The sequence below is a fragment of the Cryptomeria japonica genome, chromosome 9 (assembly GCF_030272615.1).
Source record: "Cryptomeria japonica chromosome 9, Sugi_1.0, whole genome shotgun sequence".
Lineage (NCBI taxonomy): Eukaryota > Viridiplantae > Streptophyta > Pinopsida > Cupressales > Cupressaceae > Cryptomeria > Cryptomeria japonica.
Window position 1 is genome coordinate 518,319,727 of NC_081413.1, and position 16,432 is coordinate 518,336,158.

The window sequence follows — 16,432 nt, forward strand, 5'->3', positions numbered from 1 at the left end:
TTCAATTCAAGATCAATGACAAAGTAGTCCCTATAGGCATTGAATTTCCACCGAGTGAAGAAATGGACAAAGATAATGCAAATGTTTCAAGGACTGAATTAGTCCCTACAATGATCGATTTCCCACCAAGGCTGAAACAAAGTTTATTCCATAGGTGTTTGATTCAATATTTGTTTGTTTTGCAGGTCTGCTACAAGGAAGGGAAGCATGATGATCAAGGCTTGGAGTGAAAGAGAATGCAACTTGCAGGGATACCAAGGGCTCAACACTTCAAAGCAACAAGTGATGAAGGATCAGCTCCAAGATGACAAGCAAGTGAAATGCATGAATGAAGAAACTCAAACAATGCCATGTTCAAAGTCAAGAAGATAAAGGTACGATTTGGAGAAAGGACTCTACTAGCATATTGCAAGGACAACATCACAAATGCAAATGAGGAAGATCAACATTTCAAGGATTGGAAGAGGATTTCAAGACGAGGATTTCCAAAAGCAAGATGAGGACTAGTACAAACATGAAGAAAACTTCACCATGATGGTGAACAAGTGAGGCAAACACAAATCCAAGACATGAGCACAAGCGATTCCACATTATGAAGTAGGAACTACATCAACGGATCTCAAAGTCAAAGACCATTAAGGAGGAAACATCCTCTTGCAATCTCTTATAAAGAGAGCCTTTCAACTCTATTATATATATATATATATATTTCGATTTGTAATAACATGGTATCAAAGCGGATCAATGAGGTTTTTTAAGTTTTGGCAAAAAAAAAAATTTTAAATCGTAGCTTTGTACCTGGAATTTTTTTTTCAGAAATTTTTTAATCGATTTTTTTAATGAAAAAAATCTCTAGCGGTTTCATGGTGCCTTTTTTGTAAGGTTTTTTGCAGATCTGGAAATTTGTGGGCTGAAGTTTTTAAAAAATTCAAGGGTTTTCTATGAGTTTCTTCCTATTCCGACCACGTCCAAGCCTCTTTTTTTCTTCATGGGTTCATGTGAAGTGTTCACATGAAAGTTTTTTTTCTTCTGTTTTTGTGTTTCTGACCATCACACGACCTGGTTTAGTGTTTCTACATGCTAAGGCTATGGTTTTTTGTCACGGTTTTGCTCTCCCACGAATCGTGCTTTTTTTTGCTTGTAGACATTTTTATCAGTCCACAACAGCTCTGTATTCCAACGCAAAGGTTTTTTTGCAACCTACAGCAATTTTTCGACAAGTTTGTAAGGGTTTCCAGCCCCCACGACCATAGTCACCTATGTTTTTTCCGCGACTTTTAGCAAATCGCGATGGGTTTGTTTGAGCACCATTTGAACTTTTCCTACGTGTGGCTAGGGTTTTTTCAAACTTTTTCACGCTGCGTGATGCCTGTTTCAATCGAGTTTTTATAATCTGCTCATGTCAAAAAGCACAGGGATCGTGGGTGTAGCGGAATTGTGGTGGTGGCCTATGTATGCAGCAAGGGCTTTCGGGTTCTTGCACACAATTTCAAGTTTTGAGTCTTCCATGGCAGATCTAGGGTTTTCTGTTTATCGTATTTATTATTTTTTTCCTTAAAAAATTATTGTTGGGTTTTATAGTTTTTTTCCAAAAAAAAATTATTGTTGGGTTTTATAAATTTTTCTAAACAAATTTATTGTTGTTTTTTTCGGTTTTCTCCTCAAAAATCATGTCTAGGTTTTTCGATTTTCTTGTCAAAAATCATGTTTAGGCTTTTCCCATTTTTCCTCAAAAATTGTGTCTAGGTTTTTTTTATTTTCTCCTCAAAAACGTGTTTGGGTTTTTTCGATTTTCTCCTCAAAAATCATCTATATTTTTTATTTTTCCACAAAAGCGCAATTTCTTGTACTCTATTTTGGGTCGTAGTGCTCATCTACAAAAGTTCTTGAAGATTTTTTGACAAAATCATGGCTATTGCTGATTTTCGGAAGCAATGGAGGGTTTGGCAATTTTTCCACAAAATCGTGGTTTAAGTTTTTTTGCCAATTTTTCATCAACAAAAATCGATGCTTTTTGAGAACTTGATTTTTGTATCTTTCAATAAAGGGAGGGAAAACTTTGTTACCCAACATCAGGTTGGAAGGATTGTGATTATCTTGGTCATCCCCATAAGTTCTGCAGAATCAGGGACGGTCTCAGCAGCAAGCTCTTGTCGCAAAGCATTCTGAAGCGAAAGGGGCAGCCCTCTATGCTTTTGTGACCAAAAAAATCTGCAGTTTATGTCTTTTGTAAAGTAGTTAGAACGATGACCATTAAGGGAGGGAATTAAAATATTGTAATGTTTCTATAATGGTCATCTTAGTTGGCTTAGGAAGTTTCCTTTCCTGCATTCTGTTAACAAATATTTCATTCAGTAACATCCTCTTGTAATCTCTTATAAATAGTGCCTTTATATATCGATTTAAAATGACACATATGTCATTGGATATTCTTCTTAAGTGCTCCCATAATACTACCAGTATGATTCATGCATTGTGAAAGATATTACAGAGCTGCTAGGCTGCTACTGACTCATTTCCAGTTGTTTCATCTAAGGAGGTGTTTTCAGTTCTGGAAAGTGGTTTACTATTGCAACTTCAAAGAGGATAAAAGTCTCAAAATAAGTCAGCATTCTGTTTGTATACCTTGACCATTTATAATAGAAGTATCACTGTATTTTTCTGAGAAATCAAGTGTACATTCTATATTTCTGTTACTATTGAAGGAACCTTGTCATTAATGATTTCTTTTTGCATGCATCATTCTACAATTCTGAGCAACATTTTCAACTATCAAACAAATTTCCAATTCTTAAACCATTAAGCAAACTGTTTGATATAATATCTTTAAGGAAAAGAAAATGAAAATTTGCATAAATTCTTTTGGGAATTTTAAAGCGCTATTGTTGTTTTCAGAGCATGGTTCAAAGCCCCTAATCATGAAGAGATAAAGAGCTAAATTTTGAGTGAAAAGGTGGTAGATATAAAGGCCATTAATAATGAGCAGCATCATGTTTGATGGTTGGAGAGGTAGGAGAACCCATAGCTTAAAAACACGAGTACTTGATGACTACTTGCAAAGCAATAACCCTCAGCAAGTCACTCATAAGTTGTTTGATGATTGGAGAGATAGGAGAACCCATAGCTTAAAGACCCATGAGTACTTGATGACTACTTGCAAAGCAATAACCCTCAGCAAGTCACTCATGAATTTAACCAAATAACTTGCTTGATGACACATGATAATAGTCCACAGCCAGAAAAGCATCAAAACAATTCATTTTTCATGATTTCTTCTTCCAGCTCTCACTACTTCGACACATTGACCACATTCAGTGTATTTTTGGATGATTTCAAGAGATTTTACATGATCTTGGGCTGATTTGACAAGTTTGTTGGCAACATTTGAAAAGCAAGTAATAATTTCCCTACTTGTGTTTCCCTCGTTCTAGTTTTTTTTCTATTATTCAGCTAGTTGTTAGACTTTGAAATGAATTATATTGTTTATGCTAGGTTTTCTAATTCAGTTTTTGACTTTATTTTGTTCGAGATATTGCACATTGGGTGGCAACCCTAGGACCCTACTTGGAAGCACGGAACCTCAAAGGCATCAAATTCCTCAAATATTATCTTGCATTGATCTATGGAAAAAGATGTTTCCCTTTGTGATATCTTGATATTACAGTGTTCCACGGGGACACGTCCCCTCCCTTTTTGGGCGCGTCCCCCCGTCAGAAACGTCGCGGGGACGGGGGGACGGGGACGCGACGTCCCCCGCCATCCCGCCACCGCCACCCAAGCGCCGTCGGGACGCGGAGACGTCCCCGCGTCTCCCAGGGAGACGTGGAGACGTGGAGACGTCTCCTTGGGAGACATTTGGGCGTCTCCCAAAGAGACATGGAGACGCCTCCACGTCTCCTTGGGAGATGTTTGGGCGTCTCCCCATCCTTCAAGAGACGTGCAGACGTCTCTCCAAGGACGGGGAGACGCCCAGACGTCTCCTGTCGCCCCCACTTATATGCAATGTTTAAAATTAAAATTTTTTTAAAAAGTGAGTTTTTAAGTTTTTTGAGGGTTAAGGGGTAACTCTAATTGGACGTGGGCCAATAGAAAAATAAAGCCCGATGCCTTTAGAAAATAATAAAAGTATTTTTGGCCTCGCGGGGCGCTGCCCCTCGACCCCGCCCTATATCGCGACAGGGAACACGCAAGGGGCGCTGCCCCTTGACCCTGCAAGGGGCGATGCCCCTTGACCCCAACTTGGGGGCGCTGCCCCCAAACCCCCGTTGAAAAATATAGGGGGAAACCGCGCCGATAGAAGTAGGGAAAATCTAACCTCCGAGTTTGATTAGGCTCCATATAACAACACAACTTAGAAATCTTGGTATTTAGATTTAGTATTTCAAATTTCCTATAGTCTCATTTGAAATGTAATTCTTACACTGTAATATTGTCATACATCTTTTCAAAACTAGTTTTTCAAGTACTATATGAATATGTACAAGTATATGAGCACCACCACCCCGCCACCCCCCCCCCCCGCCGTCCCCCCGCCGTCCCCAAATTTAGGCCCTTGGTCCCCCCGTCCCGGAAACGCGTCCCCCCCGTCCCCCCGTCCCCAACGCCCGTGGAACACTGATATTATACAAAACATATGGCTCTCATTCTTCATATGAGAAGAAGCAGAATGGGCAGCAGCAAATGTAGCGGTATGAGGTGTTATTTTGAATTGATTGCACGTGACATGAAAATCAAAACTAGACACTATGATGTTTGAAATTTATGATCATATGACTATTGACACTAATAAAATTATAAATGTGATCAAGGATGTGTATTGACCTTCATTGTCTGTAAATGAATGAAACAGAATAACTACTAAGCAGTTCTCTTTTACTAAATTCAATTTTATGCATGCTTTTTAAAAACTTTCTTGTATGTGTTTTTTATGTTCAAAAATTTTAATGAGATTTTATCGAGTCCAAGATTTTAATAATATGGGAGAAATGGGACATTGCTAAATATCCTCTGTTTCTTCCTTAAGTGGTATGGTTTTCTTGAAAACCACTGATATTTTAGGTAAGGTAAAAAATATAAATTTCCATTGTCGGTTTATCAAGGAAGTCATAGTGAAATGGGTCAGAAAACATTGTGCTGATCATTACAAACAATGCACCAAATTATGTTTTTGCAAGTGGACTTCTCATAGACAAACATCCATCCATATTCTAGACTCCCTATCCCACTCAATGCCTTGACCTTATCTTACATTAGACGATCTTAGCAAAATCCCATGGTCACAAAAATTATGGGGAATGGTCAATGAGAAAATATGCAAAAGAGTTGGCTCATCCTAGTATAACACACATTGCAACAAACCTGATCGCAATACAATCTCTTCTTTAGTCAAAGACTTCCCTCAAGAGCATGTTTGTTACTATAAGGCGGTATCAATCTTCATATGATAGAGCCACCATAGCAGCTGGCGTGATTGGGAAGGTTTTCAACAAGTAGAATTTCTAGCTTCTAGCTAGAAGATCATAGGTGTAAATTCTTATTTCATTTCTCTTTTTTTCATTTTTATTAGTTTATTATTTATGGTGCTTTTACTTATCTATAACTTTTTGTTCCCTTCTTCAATCCAGCTATTTAGTTATGTTATTATTTAACAGTTCACTAAGCCTTTAGTTGTCCTCCTTCATATTACTGATTGGGAGAACCCTATAATGAGAAATGTGAATGACAGCATTATCATAGTACTTTCCTCACTAAATACTATGCCACACATAAGCATAATGTTGGTTATTTTATGTAAGATAAATCCACACTTGGGTGTCCTTTTTCATGTATGTCCTGATTTGAATCTTTGTTCCTAGCTTTCCTAGATAACAATTGGAGTTTCAGTGTGTCATAATCCCAACCCAAACATGTCCAGCATATTTACTCATTCTTCATATGCTTTTCCAATACCATTACAGCATACCAGTGAATGTCTGTGTTAGCATAAAGTTCCAGTTATATTTTTCTAATGAAACAGTAAAGCATGTAGCCTACTCACCTTGTATGCATCTACTTCGACAAAAAATCTTGTGGATTCTGCTCCCAATCTCAAGTCATGAAGGTTGTGTGGGTTTTGGAATTAGCTCAAAATGACCTCCTAAAAAAAAATCCAAACCTTCAAGTTTGGTGCAGTTAAGAGCTTGATTGTACTGCTACTTGTAGAGCCAGCAAACTTCTATCTATTTATTTCTTATCACTCAAATGCTATTACTTTACATATTTATCATAATAAAAAATCTAAATGCATAAACTATATACACGAGTCAAGAAAGACAAAGTAAACATGCAAACTGTTCATTACATTATCTTTATAGATTAGGCTTCATTAGCTAATAACATCAAGTATGACGGCAAAACTTAGCTTTTAAAAAATAGGCTGCAAAATCCAGAATGACACGTTTTATGAATAAATTCAAAATTATCATTTTTCTTATAAATGCCGATCTCAGGACCATGAGGTGTTCATGGCACTAACAATTTAAAAAGGATCATGTGATTCATAACACTCCAAACGCACTTAACTTTTACCAGCTGAAGGTAAAAATTGAAAAAGGGGCAGTTGCATAGGTAGTCTGTTTCCAAATATTTCTTTTTTTTACACTGGACAAGGAATTGGGTACTAGCTCTGCATATCTTTATTAATTTATTGCTGGTTTTGGCTCCTGCCAAGAGTGAAAATCTACAAAAGGAAAGTATAAAGGACATATAGCAGACCATTAATATAGGTGCTCTGGCATGAGTGTCAAAGAAAAGTTTATATACAACTTCAATGAAGTTTCTCAACATAGTTTTACACTGAAATCAAGAATATCACCATTCCAAAACAGTCATAATATTTAATGGATATCGAAAATATGGGATATGTTTGTCACACACCTGAGTTTGCAGCTCCTGAAGTAAGAACAGTTTCATACTTCTTCTTTGAAACAGCCCAGTCTACAGCAATTGGTCTCTTGCCAACTTTGGTTCCATTAAAAATACGAATTGCCTGGATTGGTGAATTCATATAATTTTAAAATAAGAAATGAATTTCTACTCTTATCTCAGAGATGGATCTCTTATGTAGAAAATGTTTACTTACCTTTTCAGCATCTCTTTTGCAAGTGAAGGAAACAAAAGCAAAACCTTTAGATGGCCTGCTTAGAAAAATGAATATACCTGAGTTAAAACGTATTTATCACTAAAGCAATGGAATAGCTCATACTGGATTTACAGAAAAGCCTCGGAACCTACGATACCTGCCATCAGAACCCTGAGGGATAGTAATATTCCACAGAAAACCTGCTGTTGAGAAAAGCTTCCTTAGTTCCACTTCACTAGCCTGCTTCCAATCAAACCAAAAACTCACGAGGCCATCAAAAATAGTACAATTACTTCATGAATCAAATAAGCCAACAAATATTAAATTATGACTTCGTTTCAGCAATACCATACCTCAAAAGGCAGATTTCTAACAATAAGCCTCCATTTGCTTGTCTTTGAACCCTAAACATGCATGCAATAAGGAGATTAGCATAGGCTATCTATCATTTTCAGGCACCTAGCCATAGGCCCTTGGCTGGCAGCAGACTAAATTATTTTCAGATGACATTGTGAAAGAATACATGTCAAAGTCAAGAAACAGTTCTATTATACCTCACCACCAAGTTGACGTGCCCAAACTACTGCCCCTTCAATAATTTTCTGATGTAATCTGGCGACAGCTTGACATGCTGATTTAACAGAAACATATACTACAGCAACAGCCCCCATTTTGCAACCATCCCGAGCAAGCCCTTTATCAATATACAATTGCCGAAAATAATTATTATTAACTAAAAGAACGATATGGGATTCTTCAAAACACCATAAATATACTACATATTTTACTTTAAAACTAGAAAGGCCATACTTCTAGAAATATCTATTGCATGTATGTCGAAGAGAATGTTTGGCATACTATATATAAATTATAAATTAATGCCAAGAACAATCCAAAACACACACACATATCAAAAAGCTAAGTTATCTAAAAGAGGCAACATCAATGCAAAGATCAATGCACGTTGACTCTCAATTATAAATTCATTCATCAGCTCAAAACCAACACAATTTGACACCTATTTACATGCAAGTTGCAACTACTTGAATGTGTAGTTATCTATCAATAAAATTAAAGGAAGCCCCATAAAAGCCCAAGGAATTCAACTAAGATCTGGTAAACACATAATTCTAGAAAGCACTTATTTATAAAAATAAACAACCATCTTGTTTTGTAATGTCCCCACTTTAGCAGTTGACCAAGTGTGTGTGCGTTAGCCTTGTTCTACATGGTCCCGAGGGCTAACGAAGGGTTTAAGGGGATCCTGGAGTGTTTTGGCCTAGTAATTTCCAATTTGGGCCAAAACGAAGTTGATTTACTCAGTTTCAGGCATACTTACTATTTTTAGTAAGTCAGCAGGACATAGTGGAGGCCAGTTTTGGTATTTGGATTTGATACTCCTCGGTGAGAGCTTTCCGACGAGCTATCACACACATTATTCGGAGTCCGATTGCTAATACATTTTAATGCCTGAAATTTTATTAAAGTAACATTTAATTTAATTGTAAAATATTAAAGTGTTACTCTAATATTTATTTTATGGGGATTTGTACCCAAGGGAGACATAAGTGAATATTTTAATATATGTTTTATAATGCTCATCTTTTATCCCACATTGCCCATGAGAGTTGAGTGGACCCTTGGAAAAAGAATAAAAGAAAGCGTTTGTGGCTTCATTAGATATGTTGAATATGAGAAGAATTGGTATGTGTGAGTTGCAGATCCGTTCTTGGCATTAGAGGACATCTATCCTCTCTTGTGACATTCTAGACGTCATTCCCCTGGGGTTTGGCCTTTGGAATCCATTGCTATCAGCTTCATTATCAGGCAGATTGGGTGCATTTCCAGCTACAGGCAGATTTAATGTTTGCTCATATCTTCTTCCCTACTTGTCCGATGCTTATGCCATTTTGAGGAGATGATTTTATGAAGATATTGGACCTGTTGAAGACAAATTAATATTGCTGCAACACTATTCACGCGAGTACTATTCACGCGGTTACCATTCATGTCACTGTAGCAGCAAGATTGAAAATGACTGTTGGAGTATTATGTCAATAATGCTGGAATAATTAATGAGTTGATAATCTGCCATGTATTTGATTTTATTAAAATCTGAAAATAACATCTTATCAGCAGTAGTTCAATTTTCAATTTGCATATTATTGTAGTTTCATTATTGTCCATATTCTGTGATTTCAATTCCATGTAAAACAAACCAACATTTCATTTCCGGAGCCATAAGGGAATTTAAAACATTAAACGGAGAAGTAAGGAGTTGGATGCAAACTGTTTGATAAAATTCCTAGCAGCAATTGGTATGGTTTTTGGGCATTCCGGGGTGTCCATTACATGTTTGCAGCAATTTCCAATGCAGATGTAAACTTGTGAACAGAAAATCCTTGATGCCAAATCCCTTATCCTTTCCTACTGCTGTAGTTTGGAATTTTCTAATATGATAAAAAATTCAATAACTAATACCCCACTTAGGCAGAATATGCTCATTTAGCCATGAGTATATATAAACAAAAACATATATCCAAAACCAAAACATCATCAACCAAAAGGTAACCAAAACTTGGGGATTTCCAAACTCCATATCAAATGCAGCTACTTCATTTCAGATACCATTAAATACCATGGTGGGTGGAGATTCCAGTGAGTGGATTGCCAAACAAATTATCAGAAAATCACAACCCCAAAAGCACAGAATTAATATGACAGGAGAATAAAATGATGTAAGCGAACTTCTCCATTCACAGTTCAAACCACTCAATTATATCAAATACAAATACTTAATTCAGATATAAGTAAATACATGGCATCACTAACCGGGATTCGGAATGACTAGTTAAACCAGAAGTATAATTTCAGGAAAGACTTGAGAACATCAAAAATTTCATAAGAATCAAAGGGAAAATGTCACTCTTTTTTATTTTGAGCCAAACAAAGGAAACAAATGCAGCTTTTCCATCTGAAACAAATGAAGTCAATGCATAATCATCTCTCCCAGATCCAAAGCACAATGTATCATTCAGAGAAGTTTAAAAAGAGCATCTATCATACATATCAGAATTCCAGAATAAATATCAACTGCAAAATGTTACCAACCATGGCTTTGTAGCTCAAACTCTGGTAGTGGATTTGTGATGGATTCTACATCGCCAGCTTTCTTTGCCTCAAAAAGCACTGCCTCTGTCATTTTTTGGTCAATGAGACCACCAAAAATAACAGTTCTTGCAACCCTGTCAATAAACATGAATGAAATTAATCAAGACAAATACTGCATATGCATGTTGTCAATATATATATATATATATAGGAAAATCAAATGTTTTAAGTATTGACAGTAGAGACAAGTCCTTCCAAACCCCAAATAGGAATTATTCAAATTACACTTATGTCAAATCCTTCTTTCTCCTTCTGCCTTCCCCAATCCCTACATTCAGGGACTTCAGAAAATTGATAGTTCGATCCTTAAGAAGCTATCTTAGAAGTCGATGCAGAAGTAGTCTGGAGCTCTAGTAATCCTGCACGCCCAAAAACAATCTTCTAACACTTTTGTTATTTCTTCTCTAAGATTCTCGTGTGTTGCAAGTCCTGTTTGCTGTTCCTGTTTTTGTCCATGTGTGTGAAGTCTCTTTCCTGGGTGATTGCCTTCTTTCCTTCCCAGCACTTACCTTGTCATTATGGCTGAGGCTCTAAATTTTGTGGGGTCCACAGTGGAGCTGGCTGCATCCTTCTTTCAGCCTTTGATTTGTTCTACTGGAGGGACCCACCTTGAGTTGGACAAGGGAACAAAAAGAATAAAAACTGATTCATTTGGTGGGCATTGGTTTTCCTGCTAGGACCCACACATTCCCAGTCGGCACTTGATTCTATTCTTCTGAGCATTTCCCTACAGGAACCTGCCCAAGGATTTCTTTTTGGTGCTGACTTTATCAAATAACCCTGCTCGACATTATCTTCCTTGTTGGTGTTTCCCTTAAGAGATTATGGACAATTGCGGTAATTATATTGGACCTTATTTCTTGCTGAGGGGTGCCCATATAGTGGAGTTAATTCTCAGTCTTGCTAATGGGTCAACCCTATATGGGCATGGCAGTTTCATTTGTCTATTTCTAGGTGACAGCAGCAGAACCTGATACTGATCATGGGAAGTATGATCTTCTAGACATGGGCATAAGATTTCTGCCAGCACTATAGTTAGTGAATTTTTTCTAACGGATGCAGCAATATCTTGGATAGTTATCACTAACTATCAGCAATAGTTTTTTATTTTTAATTAAACTGAGTATGTTGAAACAGAATAATACAGGACTTGGGATGAATTCCAAGCTATTGCAGTGTATTTATGGCTTGGCCATACGCCTGTAGCAGTGTACCAATGATTTTCTAGTTTGTCTAAATGCAAGTCGCAGAGCTGCTACATGTCTGTGAGTTGATTTAGACCACCCTAGGTCGGCTACCAGCCTGTCGATTTATGTTTCCTGCATTTCAATTACAGTACATGGAAGCCTTTTATGTTTTTTGTTCATTCTGAGAATATAGTTTCTTGAAACTGGTAGTATTTTGTAGTTCCAGTTGTATGCCTATATCCTGTTAACTGGACACTTAAATTTGAAGTATTGTTATTCTATTACTACACTTCCTAGTTTTTGTTGCAAATTGGCAATTTGTGTGCAGAGCTGCAAGCTATGCTTCCTTTCACTGGGCACTGGGGCTGTAACACCATTATCTGGTCATAGAATTGTGACAGCATTAAGTAGTACTTGGTTGCTGAAGGAGTGGTGAAGTGAGGTCCTTTGGTTTGTTGACACTAATTATAGACTTTGATCCATATAAAATTTTCTCTTCTATTTACCAAACAGATCTATCGGGTACATAATCTAAAATTGAAAGATAAAATGTTATCAATAATCACATGACCTCAGGCGACTTGATAAGGAGCTGATTTGTTTAAGAAATAAGTGACAGCGAATATGTATTGGAGATAAGTAGCGATTAAGATACACTCAAGATTATGAAATAATAAAGAAAAACGTGATTATATATAGTCGACATAAATATGAAGGCAGGGTCTGGATGTAGGGATCTTCATTGGACATTACAAGAAATATAAGACAGAATTAAATGGTAATGATAAAAAGAAAAAATACAGGCCGACTATGTTTAAAGCAACATATAAATTAATTATGTTGCAGATAATAAAAAAGAGAAGTGATCATACAATGAATGCAGCAAATCTTGTACAGAGAATCGAGCCTTTCAGATTACCAGCTTGGAATTCTACTTATGGTTTGTACTCCTCTCCAATATTCTCTGAAGACGTATTCTCATAGCAATTGGTGCAGTTTCTATTATATGAATGAATGATATTAATTGATAGAGAATATTGGCGATTTCGTGAAGAAGTACGGGAGTCTTTGAACAACGACTTCAAAATATTTATGTGCAGCAGAGACTTCATAAACAATATGGACTTCATAAAGCAGCGACTCTAATGTCCCCATTTTGAAGAAGAATTATTTAATTAATTTAATTAATTAAGTTGTCCAAATTATTGATATATTTTTATGGATAGCTAGATTAATTATTGTAATTAATAATATTAAGTTAATTATTTATAAAGTTATCAAATAAATTAAAAATTAAAAGATGACTTTATATTTAATTAATTTAAGAAAGTGACTAATTAAATATTATTTTATACAGTCACTTCTAGAAGCTTCTGGATGTTGGGGTGAAAAAAGTATTAAAGGAGATCAAGATGAGGCTTCAAGACAGCTTGGATTTGGGATTTTGACTTTGATTAGGTTTTGTAGAACCGAGAGGTGTCTGCAGACTTTGGTCTTTTGGAACAAAAACTCCCATAGATTGCATAACTGAGGGAGTGGAAGACCTTCCAAGGGGTTGCAGCTGAGAGTGGAAGATACTCAGTTTTCCATATTGAGCATATTGAGTTGATACATTTCCATGGCGGATGGGGTTTATGATATTTCAATTTTGTCAGATTGAATCCCATAGAGCACCAATTTGATTGAAGTAAGGAGAAGATTTCAATAGAAGATCATTGGAAGTGAAATTGGAAGTCAGCTGTCGCATTTGCAGGTCTGAGGCGAATCAGTTTTATCCCTTCAAAACCACAATTTTGTTCACATTGCATCATGAAGGCCTCATAACTTCCTTTGGAAGACAGAGATACCACTGTGGGTATTAGGCGACTCATCTAATTGCATTTGGAAGGAGAAACAAGATTTAGTGACTAAACCAGTTCTGAAGTAAGTTGCATCAGACCCCTCTACACCCACGATCTGGATCAGATTTCATCAATAAGTCATCAAAACTTCCTACCAAGGCCAGCAATAATTATGGAAGGGTTAGGCGATTCATCTCAAGTCAATTTGAGGGTGATATTGTGGAGTAATCAGTGCTATATCAGACTGAGTACTCATGAGTCATCCATTTGGCATCGAATCTCATCTATAAGGACAGCCCTACACTTGTGAAGGAAGGGCGAACATTTTGGGAGAGGAGCTGTGAGGACTAGCAGCTGACACTTCATTTATGATTCAGACCTTCATGGACAGCAGGGGCGACTTAGGAATCATCTCATTTTGCTGATGGAGTTGGCTCGACAAATAGGATATTGATTGCTTCTTCATCTTTGCATCTAGGCGCCACAACCAGGTTCATTTTGGTATTGATTTCCAATGAATATTAGATGATGTTAATGAGTGTAGTCATGGCTGTCTTGTACTCAGAAAGTTATGAGTCAATAATTGGTTGAGTTGGGTCATTGTATTATCATTTGTAAGCACTTAATGGAACATCCTTTTGAATGAAAGAAAAGAAATAAAGTTGCATTCATATTTCACTTTTGTCCGAGGACTCATGCCAACTGTTTGTCATAATAACAGCAAGATGTTGGTGAATGTAAGTGAGTCTAAAGTAGTATAGAACTCTTTAGTTCAATTGCAAATACATTTTTGATAATTGTCCAATATATTAGGGGCCTTCATGGCTGATAATTTATGAAAAGTATGTGTTTGAAGGCCTTTATATCAGTCTGAAAAACTCTGAGACAGCAGGACAGCATAACACATAAGACACATAAGCCGCAAAACACGCAGATTGGGCAGAAAAAATTCCTTGTTATCAGCCATTATAAGACGGGATATTTCAGTGGTATCAGAGTGGTTCCTACCATCTTGTTGGGGGTTTGAATTAAATATTTAGAGAGCTCGCATTGCATCATTTGAGTAACCAGCACACATAAGTTTCAGTTATGGGTTACTACAGTATTGTTGGGAAATCCAGGGAAGAGATTGAACAGGATGCCATCAAGATTAGGGAAAAATTTGAACAGGAAGCTCCTCGACTCCTTGAGGGCTATCAGAAAATGCCAGATGCTTTTAAAGCACATTACTCTCTTCATGATTATCTGAACTTGTTTGTCAACTGCACGCCCAAAGAGATTGGGTTAGTAAAGTATATTAGGAGGGTGTATAAGGAGGAAATTTCTTCTAAAGGAACACAATTCAGTCATGGGATCAAGGTGAACAGATATGGTAGAACTACTAAATCAGCTTATGAGGATGGTTCAACTAAAACAAATGCAGAAGCATATGGATTTCAAAGAATTGATGTATTAACAGAATGAGCAAGACGCTCATAAATAATACAAGGATATTTACAAGAATAGCAAGTTTCTAATAAGAAACTGCTGAGAAGATCGAAGACGATCTAACTATAATAGAATATACACTATTGAGCATTAATATTTAAATAACATTATTTTAATATTCTATTACCCTCCCTTAATGCTCAATCTATTAACTACACCTATAGACCCCCTGAATTTTACAAATTTATCAGGACCAAGGGGCTTGGTGAAGATGTCTGCTGGCTGCTCCGAGGTAGGAACATACAGCAACTGGATGGATCCGTCTTCAACCAGCTGTCGAATATAGTGACAATGAGTTTCCACATGCTTGGTTCTTTCATGGAAGACTGGATTCTTGGCGAGTTTGAGCACTCCCTGATTATCACAGAACAAGGGAGTAGGACCTGCCTGGGAGACATGCATATCCGCAAGCATTCGTCGAAGCCAAACCGCCTCACAAGATGCCTTAACTGCTCCCCGATACTCTGCTTCTGTCGAGGAGAGAGCCACTGCCTGCTGCTTCTTACTAGTCCATGTGACAGCACCAGATCCCAAACTAAACACATACCCTGCTGTAGACTTACGGTCATCAACCGAACCTACCCAGTCAGAATCTGTGTAGCCATGGAGTATAGGATCAGAACTCCGAGTGTACAGAAGTCCATAATCAGGAGTGCCACTCACATAACGTAGCACACGCTTCGCTGCTATCCAATGATCAGCCTTGGGAGCTGTCATGAAGCGTGAAATGTAGCTCACTGCAAAACTGATGTCAGGTCTAGTGGCAGTAAGATAGATGAGGCTGCCCACTAGTTGCCTGAACAGAGATTCATCCACAACTGGTGAAGATGACTGAGCTGAAAGTTTGAGCCCGAGTTCCATAGGAGTAGAGGCAGGTTTGCAATCCTGTATTCTGAACCTGTCCACAAGACTTCTGGCATACTTGGACTGAGAGAGAAAGATACTGTTCTCAGTCTGCCAGACTTCAACTCCTAAGCAGTAATGTAGAAGTCCCAAATCTGTCATATCAAAGGTGCGGCACAAATCCTGTTTGATCCCAGTGATCAAATGTGCTGAACTGCCAGTAATGATTAAGTCATCCACATAGACAACCACAAACAGAATATCATTACAAGTATGCTTGATATACAGGTTTGCATCAAATGGACTCCGCTGAAAACCATGATCTGTCAGGTACTTATCAATTTTCATGTACCAAGCCCGAGGAGCTTGTTTCAAACCATAGGGTGCTTTGACTAGCCTACAGACCTTCTGTTCTTGACTAGCAACCTTGAATCCTGGGGGATGCGTCATGTAGACTTCTTCCTGTAAGTCACCATTCAAAAAAGCACTCTTGACGTCCATCTGATGGACTTTCCAACTGAATTGGGCTGCCAAGGCGAGAACGAGCCGTATGGTACTCATTTTGGCTATAGGAGCAAAAGTCTCCTCGTAGTCAATGCCTTCTTTCTGTGAGAACCCACGAGCAACAAGACGAGCTTTATACTTGTCTAGGGTTCCATCAGCTTTGTATTTTACTTTGTACACCCATTTGCAGCTAATGGGCTTCTTCCCTGAAGGAATATCAGAAAGGGCCCAAGTGTGATTCTTCTGAAGACTCTGGAACTCAGCTTCCATAGCCTGTT

At 37.5% G+C, this 16,432-nt stretch overlaps 1 protein-coding gene across 3 annotated transcripts in view; it reads right to left on the bottom strand.

Annotated features, from left to right (window-relative positions):
• LOC131066909 (uncharacterized) overlaps positions 1–16,432 on the bottom strand; it is a 146,480-nt gene that overhangs the window by 78,678 nt on the left and 51,370 nt on the right. For all 3 annotated transcript variants that reach the window (XR_009111747.2, XM_058001808.2, XM_058001807.2), the window contains exons 9-14: positions 10,232–10,365; positions 7,675–7,814; positions 7,474–7,524; positions 7,278–7,360; positions 7,121–7,175; positions 6,916–7,027 (exon numbers count right to left, since the gene is read on the bottom strand). Coding sequence is in view for 2 of the 3 variants with exons in the window: in XM_058001808.2 (XP_057857791.1) it covers positions 6,916–7,027; positions 7,121–7,175; positions 7,278–7,360; positions 7,474–7,524; positions 7,675–7,814; positions 10,232–10,365 (575 nt within the window). In the remaining variant the exon portion in view is untranslated. The remainder of the gene's footprint in view (positions 1–6,915; positions 7,028–7,120; positions 7,176–7,277; positions 7,361–7,473; positions 7,525–7,674; positions 7,815–10,231; positions 10,366–16,432) is intronic.